This window comes from Neophocaena asiaeorientalis, unplaced genomic scaffold (genome assembly GCF_003031525.2).
Source record: "Neophocaena asiaeorientalis asiaeorientalis breed wild unplaced genomic scaffold, Neophocaena_asiaeorientalis_V1.1 scaffold134, whole genome shotgun sequence".
NCBI lineage: Eukaryota > Metazoa > Chordata > Mammalia > Artiodactyla > Phocoenidae > Neophocaena > Neophocaena asiaeorientalis.
In genome coordinates this window covers 26,700,029-26,715,440 of record NW_020185339.1, presented here as the reverse complement: position 1 = coordinate 26,715,440, position 15,412 = coordinate 26,700,029, and the positions used below count along the sequence as shown (strand labels likewise).

Genomic DNA, 15,412 nt, shown 5'->3' with positions numbered 1-15,412 from the left:
ATTTATTTATTTATTCTTTCCAGCCAGTGCAAAAAGGGGGCGGGGGCGGGCGCCTGGCCGCGGAGACTCCGGGAGCCCAAGGCGGCGGGAGAGGGTCCTCGCCAGCCCCAGCTGGCCTGCCTTCCTGGCTTGTGCAGAGTGGTGAATGAACCCGAGCCCCAGGCCCCTTTACTCCTCGCCAGAACTACAGTGGGAGGTGGGCACGGAGAGCTAGGCGAGCTCGGGGTTGGGAGAGGTTCTGGGGCCAAGGATGGGGCGTGCCATCCTACATCTGGGTCAGTAGTGCCTTGTGGGGTGTCCAAGAAAACCCCTTCTCCGGGTGAGAGGACCCTGCCCCACGAAGCCCTCTCCTTAGCTTTACTTGCTCCCCACCCTTGGCCTTGGGGAGAAATGGCCTATGCCCAGTCGTTTCCCCATCCCCCCACAGGCATAGTTCCAGTTAACCAGCGCTGGTCCCCCTCCCACCCAGCCTTGACCCCTAAGGGCCTGGCCCCTCCCAGGAGCCTGTAACTAAGTGGGGTCTTGCCCCGGCAGGGGTCCTGGGTCCTCTGCCCCTTGGGGGACAGGAATGCGCATGTCTTGGGGGGATGGGGGCAGCAGAGACTGTTCCACCGTTTTGCATACTGTTGCTTCTGAACCACAGACTGTATAAAATCGACGGTTTTTTGCATCTGTGTCAGTGTGGTGACTGCCCGAGGGGGAGGGTTGGGCTCGGGCAAGCTCTGACTCCACCACCCCGACCCCCAGCGCGCGCGCGTGCGCGTGCACACAGACACACAGACACACACACACTATATTTTACATCTAATTTGCTCGGAGCTTGCAGCCAGGGAAACAGACAGGGAGAGTTTAACTTACATGTATGGGCCTGAACTAGAGGCTCCACACCCCTTCAGAACTTGGGTCTCGTGTTTAATGTATCTAGAACTTCCCTCCCCAAATACCACAACTGGTGGGGTCAAGGCTCCTCTATACTTCTGAACTATCCTTGTGTAAACAACTGCTTGGCATCCTTTCTCCCAGGGGTCTGGGGTCTCCTGCTTAGGAGACCTTAGCCATCACCCACCCAACCTGAGACAGGCCCAATCACTGGTCACTCATTGCTCTAGAACTCCTCAAAGCTTCCCATCACTCCTAGAATAAGATTCCAGCCCTTACGCAGGGATATCTGACTCCTGCCTGCCTCGTTTTCTTGCCTCCCCTCTCACTCCCTGCTCTGGCCACTTTGCCCACGGTACACTTCAGATGCCCTGCCCTTGGGGTCTCTGCACTTGCTCTGTCCATAGCTGACTCCTTTGGTACTCAGCTTGGCCTCCCCAAGGCCGTCCCATCTGGTCTAAAATACTGTCGCACCCTCTGCTTTGATAGAGCCTTGTTTTATTTCCATCATACTACTCATCCCCATCTGAAACTGTCTCGACCCGGATGGGTTTTGGGTTTTGTCTGGCTCCCTTCCCCGTTAGGATATACACTCCATATAGCAGGACTCAGAGACATCTCCTGTCTTACTCACTGCTTTATTTCTTGCCCAACGCTAGCGCATAATAGAGCCTCGATAAATACAGTGTGTGCTCAAAGCATCTTCAAGAGGTGGTCACCACCTTCTTTGAGGTGACCCGGGGCAAGTGACCTGTCCAGGGTCACACAGAAAGTAGGTGGCAGAGTTGGACCTGAGTTTTGAGCCTCCCGAGTGCTTCTCCCTGGCAGTAATCAGCATACAAGGGGTGGTTTTGAGAGGTCTGAGTGGCACCAGGCAGGCCTCTCCCTCCTGCACCACTGCACTTGCCTCCTGAATGGCTCCCTGCTTCGTCTCTCACCCCTGGACCACCCCTTCACACAGCAGTTAGGGTGATCTTTCCAAAAAGGAAATTGGGTCACAACCCTCCTCCGCTTAAAACCCATTGTGGTTTCCCCTGGAATAAAAAAATCAAATCCAAACTCTTTATCATGGCCTAGCCATAATGTGTTGTCCCTCTGGGCAGACAAATTACAAAAACGCATCCCTTCCTGTGGGTTGACGGCAGCCACGCGGGCCCAACGATTTGGCAGCTGCGAGCCTCTGTGACCGTACTGGGGTGCCCCGCACGAGGCTCTGCAGGATCTGGGCCCTGCCGTTCTCTTCAAGCGCAAATCGTTTCTCCTTCTGTGTCACTCATCATATTTAAGCCACACTATTCTTTCTAGTCCTATTCTCAAATATGCCAAGCTCTTTCCTGCCTCTGGCCTTTGCCCATACTGTTCCCTGTGCCTGGAATAGTCGTCTTTGCAAGACTGACTCCTCCAGCCTCAGATCTCATCTTAAACATCACCTCCTTAAAGAGATGCTCCTGGTCTGGTCAGAAGTTCCCTGTCCCCATTACGCTTTACCTTGAGCCCTCTGTTTTTCTTTCCTTATAGCACTTACTCTCAATTGGTAATTTTACTGACTTCTTTTGTATCTGCCTTTCGCCTTTCTAAGGCAGGAAACTCAGCTGTGTTACTAACACAGCTCCAGGGACTAACACAGCCTAGCGCGTGGCAGGTGCTCAATATATGGGAATGCCTCCTTGGGGCCAGCACTGCACAGGGGTGACCATGACCTACCCACCTCTCAGCCCTGGAGGGTGGGGTGGGGAGGCCCCTGCCCTGCGCCATCTGTAGCTGGCATCTGTGGGTCCTTCTCACCAAATCCCTTCGGGGCTGGCTGTCGGCTCCAGCCAGGGCACACGCACCTGGCTGCCCTGCCCTCCCTGGTCCTGGGGAGGGAGGACATTTGATTAAGAAAACGGAGCTTCCCCAAGCTCCCTGTTTGAACAGCTGCTCTGCAGTGATGGCAAACAGCGGCTCCCAGGGGCTCAGGTCTAGGGGAGGGGCCCTCTCGCACCTTTGTTCCCAGAGCCCCCGGCTGCCAGGAGACCAGCTGCCTGGGCATAGCCTAGCACCTTCCTGGGGGTGGGGGGCTGCCAGGGCCTCACTGGCTTTCTCCTCCTAGAATAGATTCCCAGCCCCTCTCTTACCAGCCTGTTCCTCCCCTCCTCCACCAAGCAGCTAGTGTTGGCAGTGATGTCAGCACCGCTTACCCAGGCTGAAGGGGGGCTCCTGGCTGGCCGTATGCACCCCGAGGAGAGTGAGGGGGTGCCCAGGGTGGGGCTGGATCCCACCTCTCAGCTGACGGAATGACGGCACCAGCACAGCAGCCTCCTGCCGTGTAGGTGGGGTGACAGGGAGTGACTAATGTGAGAGCTGCGATGCTAAAAATTAACCCAGGGATCGTGTTTGGTGGAGGGGTGGGGGTGGATGGGAAAGGAGCAGGGACTTGGAATATTGTGTGGTCGGTATCCCCCCTGCCCTGCCTCCCCTCCCACCAGCGTTCTGGTTCTCTCAAAGCCTCAGGGGACTCTGTGGGAGCCCTTCCCCCTCCCCAGGCCATAAGGGGCCCCTAGTAATTACAGGAAGGAGGAGAGTGGACGCCACCCCAGGTCTCATGCACGGTAGACTGAGGACACAGCCCTGCAGATGGAGTTCAGATATGAGGTCCCCGCAGAGCCCTGCATCTGCCCCATCCCCTCAATCATGGTGGCCGCATGGCCCTGAGTCCCCTGGTTCGTCCCCCTCTGCCCAGGCCAGAGCTCTGCCCATGGGTGGTGGGGGAAGCGGAAGCAGCCAGTGCACAGAGACAAAGGCAGGTTCCTGGCAGCAGGCTGGAGTTGGGGGACAGTGGGGATGGCAGCTGTCCTGAAGGAAAGGACAGGAGACTGGCTCCCAGAGCATCCCCTAGGTACCAGCACTGTGCTAAGACGTCCACATCCATCACCTCACTTAGGCCTCACAGCATATCTGACAGCCCATTCTACAGATGAAGAAACCGAGGATCAGAGAGGATAAGGTAGCACAGCTGGTACCTGCTTCAGCCAGCACTCTCTCAGATCTGTCTGTCTCTAGAGCCTAGACTGGGGAGAGGGAAGTCTTCCTCGAGGAAGGAGTGTGAGGACAGGGTCAAGGTGGTAAGGAATCATTTCGAGGAATTGAACCTCCAAAGCTGTAAGACTCACTCGTGGGGAACAAGGTGGGAGCACGGAGGGTAAATGAAAGGTGGGACCTGAGGGAGCAGGGTCTGAGGTGTAGCAGACAGCAAAAGGAGGAGGAGATCAGGTCCACAGGGATCAAGGCTCCTGGATGTGGGTGCTGTCCTGGAGTGAGGTGGGGAGGGGCTCTTGGCACTGGGTTCTGGGGGGGGTCACAAAAGAACTTGGGTTTAGAGAAGTGCTTTGTGGACACACATAAGAAAACCTGTTAGAAGGAGGGAACCCATAAACACTCCTGTTTTGCCTGGAAACAAAACCAGAGAACGTGAGCTGAACGGCAGCAGGAGGGGAAACAGTGAGACAGTAGAAGACACTTTCTGCTCACCAGTCCGTCACTCACGAAGCTGGGGAAGTGAGAAGGGCTGTGGGACTCTCCAAGTGTCAGAAGAAACGTCAGGCTGTCGAGTTGGGAGCCTGCCTGGTCCTGCATTGATGGCTGGATGGGATGACCTAAAGGAGGGAGTGATAGGCCGAGAGAAGTGAGAGAGAAAGGGCAAGGGACCAAGGAAGATTCCTCAGAGAATAAGATAGCCAAGAGATGAGACAGACGCTGGTGAACAGAGCAGGTGCGCCTGACCCCTGGTGGTAACCTCTGGGCACTGCACCTCTCCGCCCTGAGCTCGGGAAACAGGGTGGGGCAGAAGTAGGGTCCTCCCCTCAGCCAACAAGCTGTGAAGGCAGCTCCCCGCCTTCGAGCCCACCTCTTCAGCCATGCTCCCACGCCCTTACAAGGCGGGGCCTCCTTGGAGCCACACAACGCATTTGAAGCTCTCGGACACCATTCCTGGGCCTGGTAATGAGTGGGCATTCAAAAAACACTGAAGGCAGCTATACCTGAAGGGAGTGAAGAACGAATTCAGAAACTTTTAAGTCATCCAACTCCAATGATTTCAACCAGCTTACCTTCTCTGCAGCGAACTCCGCATGGTCTGGAGGCTCCGAGACTGGGGTGGGAGGGAGGAGAGGGGAGGAAGCACAGCCGCTAAACTGCAACACAAAGAATTGCTGCTATAAGGGACACCTCCTAAATGGCAGCGAATTTTCTGTTCCTGGAGTTTAGCCTTTCAGTAGCGAACACATACATCTATGCGAAAAGTAAAGATTATGCAAATACTGTCCCTGTTTCCCCACTGCTTCCCCAAAGAGTCACTAACAGGGCCCCCTCCAACACACACAGCTGGCCAGTCCATTCAGCAACTCCCTTCCCCCACCACAGTGACTGGCCACCCAGGTCCCACTTTCAGCTTTCCCCAAATTTCACCCTGATTGAAAGCCCAGATCAAGCCCCACTAGTGCTGAGGAACACGGTCTCTGGTTAAGTGAATGCAAGACCAGTGGTTACCAACTATAGCAACAAATCGCCTGGGGGACATTTAACCAAAGATAGGACCCTATCCCTCCCCATAAGATTCTTTTTTTTTTTGGCTGCGTTGGGTCTTCGTTGCTGCACGCGGGCTTTCTCTAGTTGCGGAGAGCGGGGGCTACTCTTCGTTGCGGTGCGCGGCCTTCTCATTGCCGTGGCTTCTCCTGTTGTGGAGCACGGGCTCTAGGCGCAGGGGCTTAAGCAGCCGTGGCTCGCGGGCTCTAGAGTGCAGGCTCAGTAGTTGTGGCTCACGGGCTTGCTTGCTCTGCGCATGTGGGATCTTCCCCGACCAGGGATCAAACCCGTGTCCCCTGCATTCGCAGGCGGATTCTTAACCACTGCGCCACCAGGGAAGTCCCCCCATAAGATTCTGATTTGGGAGTTCTGGGTCGGGGCTGGAGCATCAGGATTTTTAAAAACACCCCAGACCCTCAATAAGGATTTATTGATTGGATGTTGAATGAAGATGGTTCCGGAGGCCTCTGAGCTCCCTCCCACCTAGAACCTTGGCACTCCAAATACTGACTGAACTCAGGCACCCCCTGAGGTCCTGTCATCCGTGTCATCCTCAGGGAGTTGAGGACCTGAGCCTCCCACTGGCACAGAAACACTTTCTGCTTCACGGTGTAAGTGTTGGGATGTGTGGTGGCCACTCCCCTGCCTCCGCCCTCTCCCCCCCAAAACTGGGAGCTCTTGGGGAGCAAGGAGAGCCCACTGGACACATCTATGTCCCTGCCTTGGTTGGAGTGGGGCATAGGGACACGACACATGCGCCCGGAAGCCTCGCCTGCGGGCCCGCCCTTCATCCCTTGCCCCACGGCCCGCAGACCCTTCAGAATCCGGGGAAAGCTGTCCCTGCGCTCCACCCGGCTCCCTGGGTCTCGGGAAGGGGCTGTCCCTGCGGGGGGTGGGGTGGGCGTGGCCCGGGTGGTTTGCAGAGCTTGGGGGAGGTGTCGCCCTCTGCTGGGAAGACCAGGGAATTGCTTTACCTCCGTCGCCGCGTCCTTTCATTGCCCCCTGGGCCACTTATTTTCGGACCTTCCTTGACTTCTCGGCCTTCTCTGTCCTTTCCTTAACCTGACCCTTGCAGGACTCCGACTATGTATATGTCGGTCCTGGTTCCAACTCTGTTACAGGCTGTCTGCGGCAGAGTCGCGGTCTCCCTGAGCCTTGGCTTCTTTCCCTGTGAAATAGCAGTCGTGAAGTCCAAATGCGGGACAGTGAAAGAAGACACTTTGTAAACTGAAAGGGAGCATCTGAGGATGAGGTGTGGTCGTTGTTAAAGCTAAGGGTGTTCTCTCCCGCCTTCTGGAAGGAGGGGCTTAATTCATCCCTTGGGATCACCACGTTTTGATGCATTGCTTTTCAGTCTTTTCTTAAAAAAGTAATATACATGTAATATATATGGTCACATTTGCATTAAATATATTTATTATATAATTCAAATATAATTATATAATAAACATATATATCGCATATGTGGCCATACTCTGCATGCTGTTTTATGTCCTGTCTTTTTTTTTCCCAAGACCACAAATCATCGTAAAAGCCTGCTTCTGGAAGTCAGACAAACCTGGATTCAAGTCCTTGCTCTGTGACTGTATATTTCCGTCCTTGGGCAAACCACATAACGTTTCCTTTTCTCAGCCTCAGTTTCCTCCTCAGCAAAATGGTAATGTCAGGAGTACCCACCTCACAGGCTTGCGGTAAAGCCCTGGGCATAGCCAGCTCAGAACCTGTTAGCTGGTGTTATCGTGCCGCCTGTGTTTTGCGCAGTACTCTTCCCAGCCGCCTGCTTCTCAGAGCACTTAGGATGTTCTCCCTTCTCCATGTGCCATAACGGTAAGAAAGGGAGAAATCTCCATCTCCGAGCTTGCCCCGCCCTGACACCATTCTTGGCCACGTGGGTCTCATTATTCCTCCAGCCCATCCAGAAATTCCCCTTCTGGGGCCCTCCAACTCATCCTGGGCCTCCTTAGCTTTTTCTCCAGAAAGTGTCTCCGCCTCCCCTCACTTCCCTGGGGTCCCTGCTACCTTGTTGCCTCCTCAGAGAAGTCGCTTTGACTGTTCCTTCATCATTAGCAGCCTCCAGTCATTCTCTAGACCTGCTCTGTTTTTCTTCATAGCACTTCTCATTACATGGCATTATGTTACATATTTATTTTGGTCGCGCCTCGGGGCATGCGGGATCCTAGTTCCTCCACCCGGGATCCAACCCGTGCCCCCTGCAGTGGAAGCGGAGTCAACCACTGGGCTGACAGGGAAGTCCTATGTGTGTGTTTTAAATTTATTCTATTTAAGTGTAGTTGATTTACAGTGTTTTGTTAATTTCTGCTGTACGGCAAAGTAATTCAGTTACACATATATATATACATTCTTTTTCATATTCTTTTCCATTGTGGTTTATCACAGAATATTGAATATCATTTCCTGTGCTATATAGTAGGATCTTCTTGTGTATCCATTCTATATATAATAGTTTGCATCTGCTAATCCCAAACTCCCACTCCATCCCTCCCCCACACCCCCATCCCCACCTGGGCAACCACAAGTCTGTTCTCTATGTCTGTGAGTCTGTTTTGCAGATAAGTTCGTTTGTGTCATATTTAGATTCCACATATAAGTGATATATGATATTTGTCTTTGACTTACTTCACTTAGTATGATAATCTCTAGGTCCATCCATGTTACTGCAGATGGCATTATTTCATCCCTTTTTATGGCTGAATAGTATTGCATTGTGTATATGTACCACATCTTCTTTATCCATTCATCTGTCGATGGACATTTAGGCTGTTTCCATGTCTTGGCTATTGTGAATAGTGCTGCTATGAACATAGGAGTACATGTAACTTTTTGAATTATAGTTTTGTCTGGATATATGCCCAGGAGTGGGATTGCTGGATCATATGGCAACTCTATTTTTAGTTTTTTGAGGAACCTCCATACTATTCTCCATAGTGGCTGCACCAACTTACATTCCCACCAACAGTGCAGGAGGGTTCCCTTTTCTCCACACCCTCTCCAGCATTTGTTATTTGTGGACTTTTTAATGCTGGCCATTCTGACCCGTGTGAGGTGGTACGTCATTGTAGTTTTCATTCTCATTTCTCTAATAATTAGTGATGTTGAGCATCTTTTCATGTGCCTGTTGGCCATCTGTATGTCTTCTTTGGAGAAACGTCTATTTAGGTCTTCTGCCCATTTTTCGACTGGGTTGTTTGCTTTTTTGTTTTTGAGTTGTATGAGCTGTTTGTATTTTTTGGAACGTAACCCCTTGTTGGTTGCATCATTCGCAAATATTTTCTCCCATTCTGTAGGTTGTCTTTTTGTTTTGTTTGTGGTTTCCTTTGCTGTACAAAAGCTTATAAGTTTGCATATGTTTTTATCTGTATCTCTCCACTAAATGTATCTCCCTGGAAGGTAGGGACTTTTTGAGTTTTTCCTCCACCTCTGTGGCTCCTAGGAGACTGCCTGGCACATAGTAGGCCCCGGACAGATTTTTGTGCAAATATGAATAAATCTACCACTTGCCTTTCTTCCTTCAAAGAGGCAGCAGCCCAGTAGAAGCCACTTCTGTCCAGTAGAGGGCACCACCACACAGCATTTTGGGGTCTCCCAGGGCTGGTACTAGGATGGAGATATTTATAAAGCCCACAGGCCTCTCTCCTCCCACTCTGTGGGCACTCAGTCAGGCTGGGACCGGAAGCAGGAGGGCCCCCTGTGCTAATCTGCACTGGCAGCGGGGGGGCTGGCATGGGCTGGCATTGGGCTGGCCGCCTCATCCGGCGTGCTCCGGTGCCCAAGGTCGGAATACCCTGACTGCTGTCCTGGACACACCCCTTAGCAGCTGAGTCTTCTGGACAGATCACACCTTATCCTGAGCTCTGCGAAATGAGGGCAATGACAGGAGTTGCATGGCTGGCTCCTGGGTTTGCTGTGAAGCCCAAACGGGAATGTGTGTGAAATGTTTTGTGAATGTAAACACCTGGGAATATAATTTACACATGCCTTTATTGGTAGTGGCAGCTGATTAGCAACAAAAGAGGAGAGATTAGAGGGCACTTGCAAGGCTAAGTGAAGGTGGGTTTATGAAGGGGATTAAAATAGTGAAGGAGAAAGAAGTTAAAAATAACTACCTTTCACCAAGAGCTTATTAGGAGCCAAGGCTGAGGAAAGTGATCTCCAGACATTGTCTAATTATAGCCAACACTTAGATGGGGCTGCCCTGTGCCAGGCACTAAGTGCTTTATGCGTAGAAACTCATGGGACCCTTACAATTCAGGGAGATGGGTCGTGTCACTGTCTGCGTTCGACACGAGGAAACGGAGGCATGGAGAGCTTCAATAAACTGCCCAAGGCCGCACAGACTGGGTGGGATTCAAACCTGAATAACCTGCCTCTTGACAGAATGGGTTCCTAAGCCCTCGTGACCACAGGCACATGGCAAAAGAGGTACGAGTTCTCATTTCCCATACAGGAGACTGAGGCTCAGCCAGCTGACAAAGCTCGCCCAAAGCCGTGATGTGAACACATGTATTTGAACCCTGCTTAACCTCCAAGGGATACCTCCCACTCCCCACCGGAGTCAGGAAAGGGGCGTCGGGGATGGGTAGAGGCATTTGTTAGAGGGGCCAGCAGCAAACACACCTGGCTCTTCCTCTGAGCCTCAGGGGAGGGTGAGAGAACAGAGGCCATGCAGGGCTCAGGGGTGAAGGAGACGCTGCTTGGTGGCCTCAGGTCCATGGGAGGGAGGAGACTGGGTCATCTTCCAGGCCAGGTTGGGAGGGAGGAAGTGAAAGTGTGCTGGGGGCCACCAGGCTGTCCCCAGTGATTCCTCCCAGGCCTGTGAGCTCCCACCACACACGTCCACATGTGGAACAGGGGCTCTGAGGGAAGGCCTGACCGTGGGAGGTGGGGGCAGCCCATCCCTTGCCGCAAGTGCCCCCAGCTCAGCCCCTGGCTGCCAGCCTGTTACATAAGCTGCTCCGTACCCTGAGGCTGGAAATAGCCGTGGCAGGGCCGGGCTGGGCTGGGGGCATGATGAATGGTCTTCAGGCACATCAGCTGACCTCTCCCGAGGTGACCTGAGGGCCTGCCGGCAGCTCAGGTTACCCAGCCCTCTCTGGAAGGAGGCCCTGCCTGTCCTCTGTGACTCTGTGTCTGGACATTTATGGTGCGAGCATCTGAGGGATCGTCCCACTCTCAAGCCCAAGTGGCTGAGGCAGCTCACAGCTACAATGTGCCCACTGCGGCCACCCTGGGTGCTGGGAGCCAGAGCCTCGCCCAGAGAAAGTGTTTTGGAATCTCTGCAGCCAGCACCAGGGAAGGCTGGGATCTCTGCTCCTTGGTGTCCTCTGCTCAGGGCCCCAAGAGGAGCCAGAGAAATTGGGGGTGGGATGGGGGATGCCAGAGGCTGCAGGCTACATGCCACTCCCACCCCCATGCCTCTGTGTCACAGCCCTCTCTGTCACCACACTCCTGGTCCCAAGGAGGTGCCCGCACATTCTGAAGCCCACTGGCAAGGACACAGCCCTCCAGAGACAAGGCACGTACACTCCTACTCCTGAGAGCACCTTGGGCAGACTTTCAAAGACCACCCAGGGTGTGGGAGGGTGTTCTCCCAGTATAGGGTGATCATATGGTAAGAATTATGAGGATGGGTATTCCAATCCTTAGCCTTTAAGATTCCTACCCCTCAAAAAGAAAAAAAAAACCCTCTCTAAAAGTATAGAAATGATTTAAATTACCTAACAGTTAAATCGCCTGATTATTCTCCCCCAAATCCTTCAGTAGAACGGGCACTCCCAGGGAGTTAGGACCTCTTTACTCCATGACTCCAGAACCCTGTGACAGGTAGGAACCTGCCAAATGGAGGAGGGTGGGAAGTTTTACAAAGGAGCAATGGAAGGCTGGTGAGTTGTTTCTCCTTCTTGATGAGATTCCCTGCTCAGTGATCAGATATAGACACACACACACACACACACACACACGGCTGCTCTTCTTGGTGCTCAGGTGTGGGGACAGGACCCCCTCCCCAAGCTCCTACAGCAGCTCTCCCTGGAAGGTCCCACCTGTGCCAAGGCGCTGTGCATGCTGTGCTACCCTCCTGTGCGCCTGTGCGTCCTGTATTTCTGAGCCCATGGCATGGGGAGACAGGCCCAAAATTCGCCAGAGAGCTAAGGGATACCCCACACGCACACTGCCAGGTAAACCTGTATAGGAAAGGGTTTGGCCTCCTGTGTTCTCCTGCCTGCCTCCCTGTCTCTCCAGGCCCTCCCCTGGGAGTTGTCACTGGTAACCAGAGCTGGATCATCTGGTGAGAGCCGAGGAGGAGCAGCGTCGCTTGGCAACCTGAATAGCATACAAGATTCGGCTAATCTGGGCTGATCTGGCGGGCCAGTCCCCTCAGAGTCTCCAGGGCAGCCCCCTGCTGGCTAGCAGCAGACCCCCAGAGGAAGACGCTTAAAAACTTCCACCTATTTCCGGGCTTCTCTGGTGGCGCAGTGGTTAAGAATCCGCCTTGCAATGCTAGGGAACACGGGTTCGAACCCTGGTCTGGGAAGATCCCACATGCCGCGGAGCAACTAAGCCTGTGGGCCACAACTACTGAGCCTGCGAGCCACAACTACTGAGCTCGTATGCCACAACTACTGAAGCCCGCGTACCGCAGCAAGAGAAGCCACCTCAATGAGAAGCCCGCGTATCTCAACGGAGACCCAGTGCAGCCAAAATTAAATAAAATTAAAAAAAAACCAAACTTCTACCTATTTTCACTTCAGTAAACCCCAAGTTCTAGGCCAAGGTCTGGGCAGGGAGGACCCTTTGTCTCCCCATCCTCCCTCCCCTCCCTGCCTGTCCCGCTCCTCATTCTTGAGCCCCACCTTCCTTCACAACACAGTGAAAAAGCTGCAGACCTCTCTGGGGGTCCTAGCTCTGTTGTAGCCATGAGATTCGAGGCAAATCACTTCACCTCTCTGAACTTCAGTCTCTAATCCGGGAGGCAATAACTAGTGGTTCAATGCATAGACTTGAGGCCACATCAGCCAGGATGCAAATCCACCCTCTATATTTTCTCAGATGTATGACATTAGGCATGTTATTTAGCCACTTGGAGCCTCAGTTCTCTCAATACTAAATAGTACCCACCTGAGAGGGCTGTTGAACGAAGGAAGAAGAAACAAAGCAAGGAAAGTGCTCAGCACTCTGGCACAAGGCCCTCCACGATGCTTTTTCCCACCCCTGGGCTTTCCCACATACTGCCTCTCCCTGGAACACTTGGCCCTTCCCCCCACTCTGCACCTCATCAATATTCCTCAGTTGAAAACTTACTTCCTGAGAAAGGAGAAAAATTACTTCCCTAGTCCACCACCCCACTTGTAAATTACAGCTCCACATTAAATATCTCATTGGCACCCTGCAACTCGTTTTCTCTTTACATCGCTTAGTACTTATTTGCAAGATGGTTTAACAGCAGTCTCCCCAACTGGGCTGTAAGTAGGGGTGGAGACAGGGGCTGGGTCTGTTTTGTTCTTTGCTGTGTCCCCAGCGAGAGGGTTGGCCTAGATGTTCTCCAAAGTATGATCCAGCTTTCTGTATCTCTGTATTTCTTATTTCTTCCTTCTTTTCGTTTCCAAGTTGACTTAATTTTTGCATCATTTCTTGGGTTCACTGAATCTCCAAGAAGCATGGTCTAACTGAAAAGATAGCTCAAGAATTAAGGGCGCTTACCCTTAATTGCACTCTATTCCCCATAGGAGTGGCTGGACCAGATTTGGGATGGAAAGTCGCAAACCAGCCGCCTTACGGAATTCGAGACACGCTTCTTCCTCAGCCCAGGGTCTCCCCACCCTGGCAAAGAGGTCTGTTTGCATACATCAGATCCAAAGGAAGCAAAAGCCCGATGGCTGATTTGCATACGCTCGTGCTATTGGTTGGAAGGGCGGCCCGGTAGCCAATGGTTTGCAGCGGTGTTTACCCAGCCGCGGCTCCGCGCCGCTGGGTGATGCAACGGAATCCCGTCTGGTCCCCGTGCTGACTCCCTCGGGTATGCCTCGTGAGGTAGCGGCTTCCCCGGGCCCCACCCGGCCCACCCAGACCCGGCGCTGGGCAGCGCGGCCGTCCCCGGAAACGCGACGTGGGGCACTGCCGAGGCCGCAGCGCTGCAGCGGGGCCCGGCCCTGTTTCTTTCGGCCTAGCGTTCCGGTCCCGGCCCCTCTGGGAGGGCCCGCTGGGCCAGATCTGATCTCTGGCGACGTGGAGAGAAATTTGGAAGCAGACAGCAGAGGATTACCAAACTCGACTCCTCTGGGAGTGGATTACCGGCCTCTCACCTCGTAAATCACGCAGCCCTGTAACGTTTTGCATTTGTTTACAACGAGCCAGTTTGATTTTGTAATTAAAAAAAATAAGTTAGAGGATTTCTGTTTGTTTTTAATAAAGAGCCTGGCTTGGATTTAGGAGAAATCTTGACATTAATTCCAGCTCTGTCACTTCCAGCCTCGTGACTTTGGCCACTTTTTCATGTTGGCCCTGATGGCCTTGCATGGCAACTAGGGAAGAGCAAATGTGGAGGCACTTTTAAAAGCTCCCAGCGGGGCGCCTCCTCGTCCTTATGTAATTCAGAGCAAGTACTCTCATCCGGGTTTTGGCCGTAGAAGGCCATGATCCCTGCGACAGCCCCTGGAAGGCCCTGTCTTTGTGCCCCCATTTTTTTTTTTTTTTTTTTTTTGCCCTTTAATTGCTCCTAAACCTGGGGAGTGGTGGGAGGACCCCAGCCGGGTATTTCTCCATCTTCAGGTTAAGGAAGGGAACCACAAAGGGAATCCCCTCCACAGCCTCTCTCTTCACTGAGGGCTGGGGCCTGGACAGGGGAGCCCCTTCAGGGCCCAAATGGGCTGGGGAACCCCCTTGACATCCTTTTACCACCGCCCCCAGTGGGCCAGGATGGAGGTGAGGTGGAGTGGTGTTTCCCTGACTAGGTGGAGTTGGGTCATGAGTTTCTGCTACTTTGAGATGGAAGGGCATATGGGGAACACCACTAAGGGTCTGGTTGATTGTCCTGGGTCCTGGGGCTTTGCACCCCCAGGATCTCAACCCTGCCTCCACCCCACCCCTGTGAACTTTGAGGTCAGTCTTTCTCCTCCATGGGATACCCTCCCTTCTCTCTGCCTTGCCTGGTCCTGTCTCTCCCTTCACACTGTGCCCACGTTCGCTCCTTCCAGGGAGGCCTCTTGTGTCCTGCTTCCCCATCAGACTAGGATCCATCTTTCTGTGGCAAAATCTTCTCCTCTCCCTTAGGAATTTCCCAGAATGTGGGACAGCACTGGCTGGGGTGTCTGTTTTCCCCTCTAGTCCTAGCTCCTGAGCCGTGAAAGGAGTTGACCTTCTCTCCCCTCAGTTTTCCCATCTGCCATGTGGGCTCTGTGGTAGTTCCTGGAATTTGTGTAGAAAGGGGAGAGGCTAAGTTTTGAAGGTTCAAGATGGTGCATACAAATTAGAGCACTGGTCAGGGAGTCAGAAGACTGGGGCTGTGGTCCTGGCTTGGCCACTGACTAACAGGGTCAAGGAGACAACAAGAGGATTGAAATTTACTGGACATCTCTCATGACATAATGAGGTGACATTGCCCTCATCTGTGCAGCTCCTCAAGCCCCCTGATAAACATACCAGCTGGCAAAGCCAGGCTGAGTACTTTGCGTGTGCAGCTTCAAGACAAAGTCCCAGCCCTGCCTTCCCCCAAATCCTCCTGTGTGGAAATGGCAGGTCTGCTACTACGTGCCAGGCTCCTTGCTGCATTCTTATATCTACTATCAAAGATGCACTCTTAATGACAAATCTGTGAGATGGGTATGTCGTTATTCTTTTTTAAAGGTTTTTTTTTTTTTTTTTTTTTTGCGGTATGCGGGCCTCTCCCTGTTGTGGCCTCTCCCGTTGCGGAGCACAGGCTCAACGGCCATGGCTCACGGGCCCAGCCGCTCCGCGG

The 15,412-nt window shown here is 53.1% G+C and overlaps 1 protein-coding gene across 1 annotated transcript in view; it reads left to right on the top strand.

Moving 5' to 3' along the window:
• TAMALIN (trafficking regulator and scaffold protein tamalin) overlaps nt 1-13,625 on the top strand; it is a 21,076-nt gene extending 7,451 nt beyond the window's left edge. Inside the window, exons 9-10 of the mRNA XM_024736410.1 lie at nt 13,185-13,289; nt 13,489-13,625. Coding sequence (XP_024592178.1) covers nt 13,185-13,289; nt 13,489-13,625 — 242 coding nt within the window. The remainder of the gene's footprint in view (nt 1-13,184; nt 13,290-13,488) is intronic.
• Nucleotides 13,626-15,412: the final 1,787 nt, after the last annotated feature.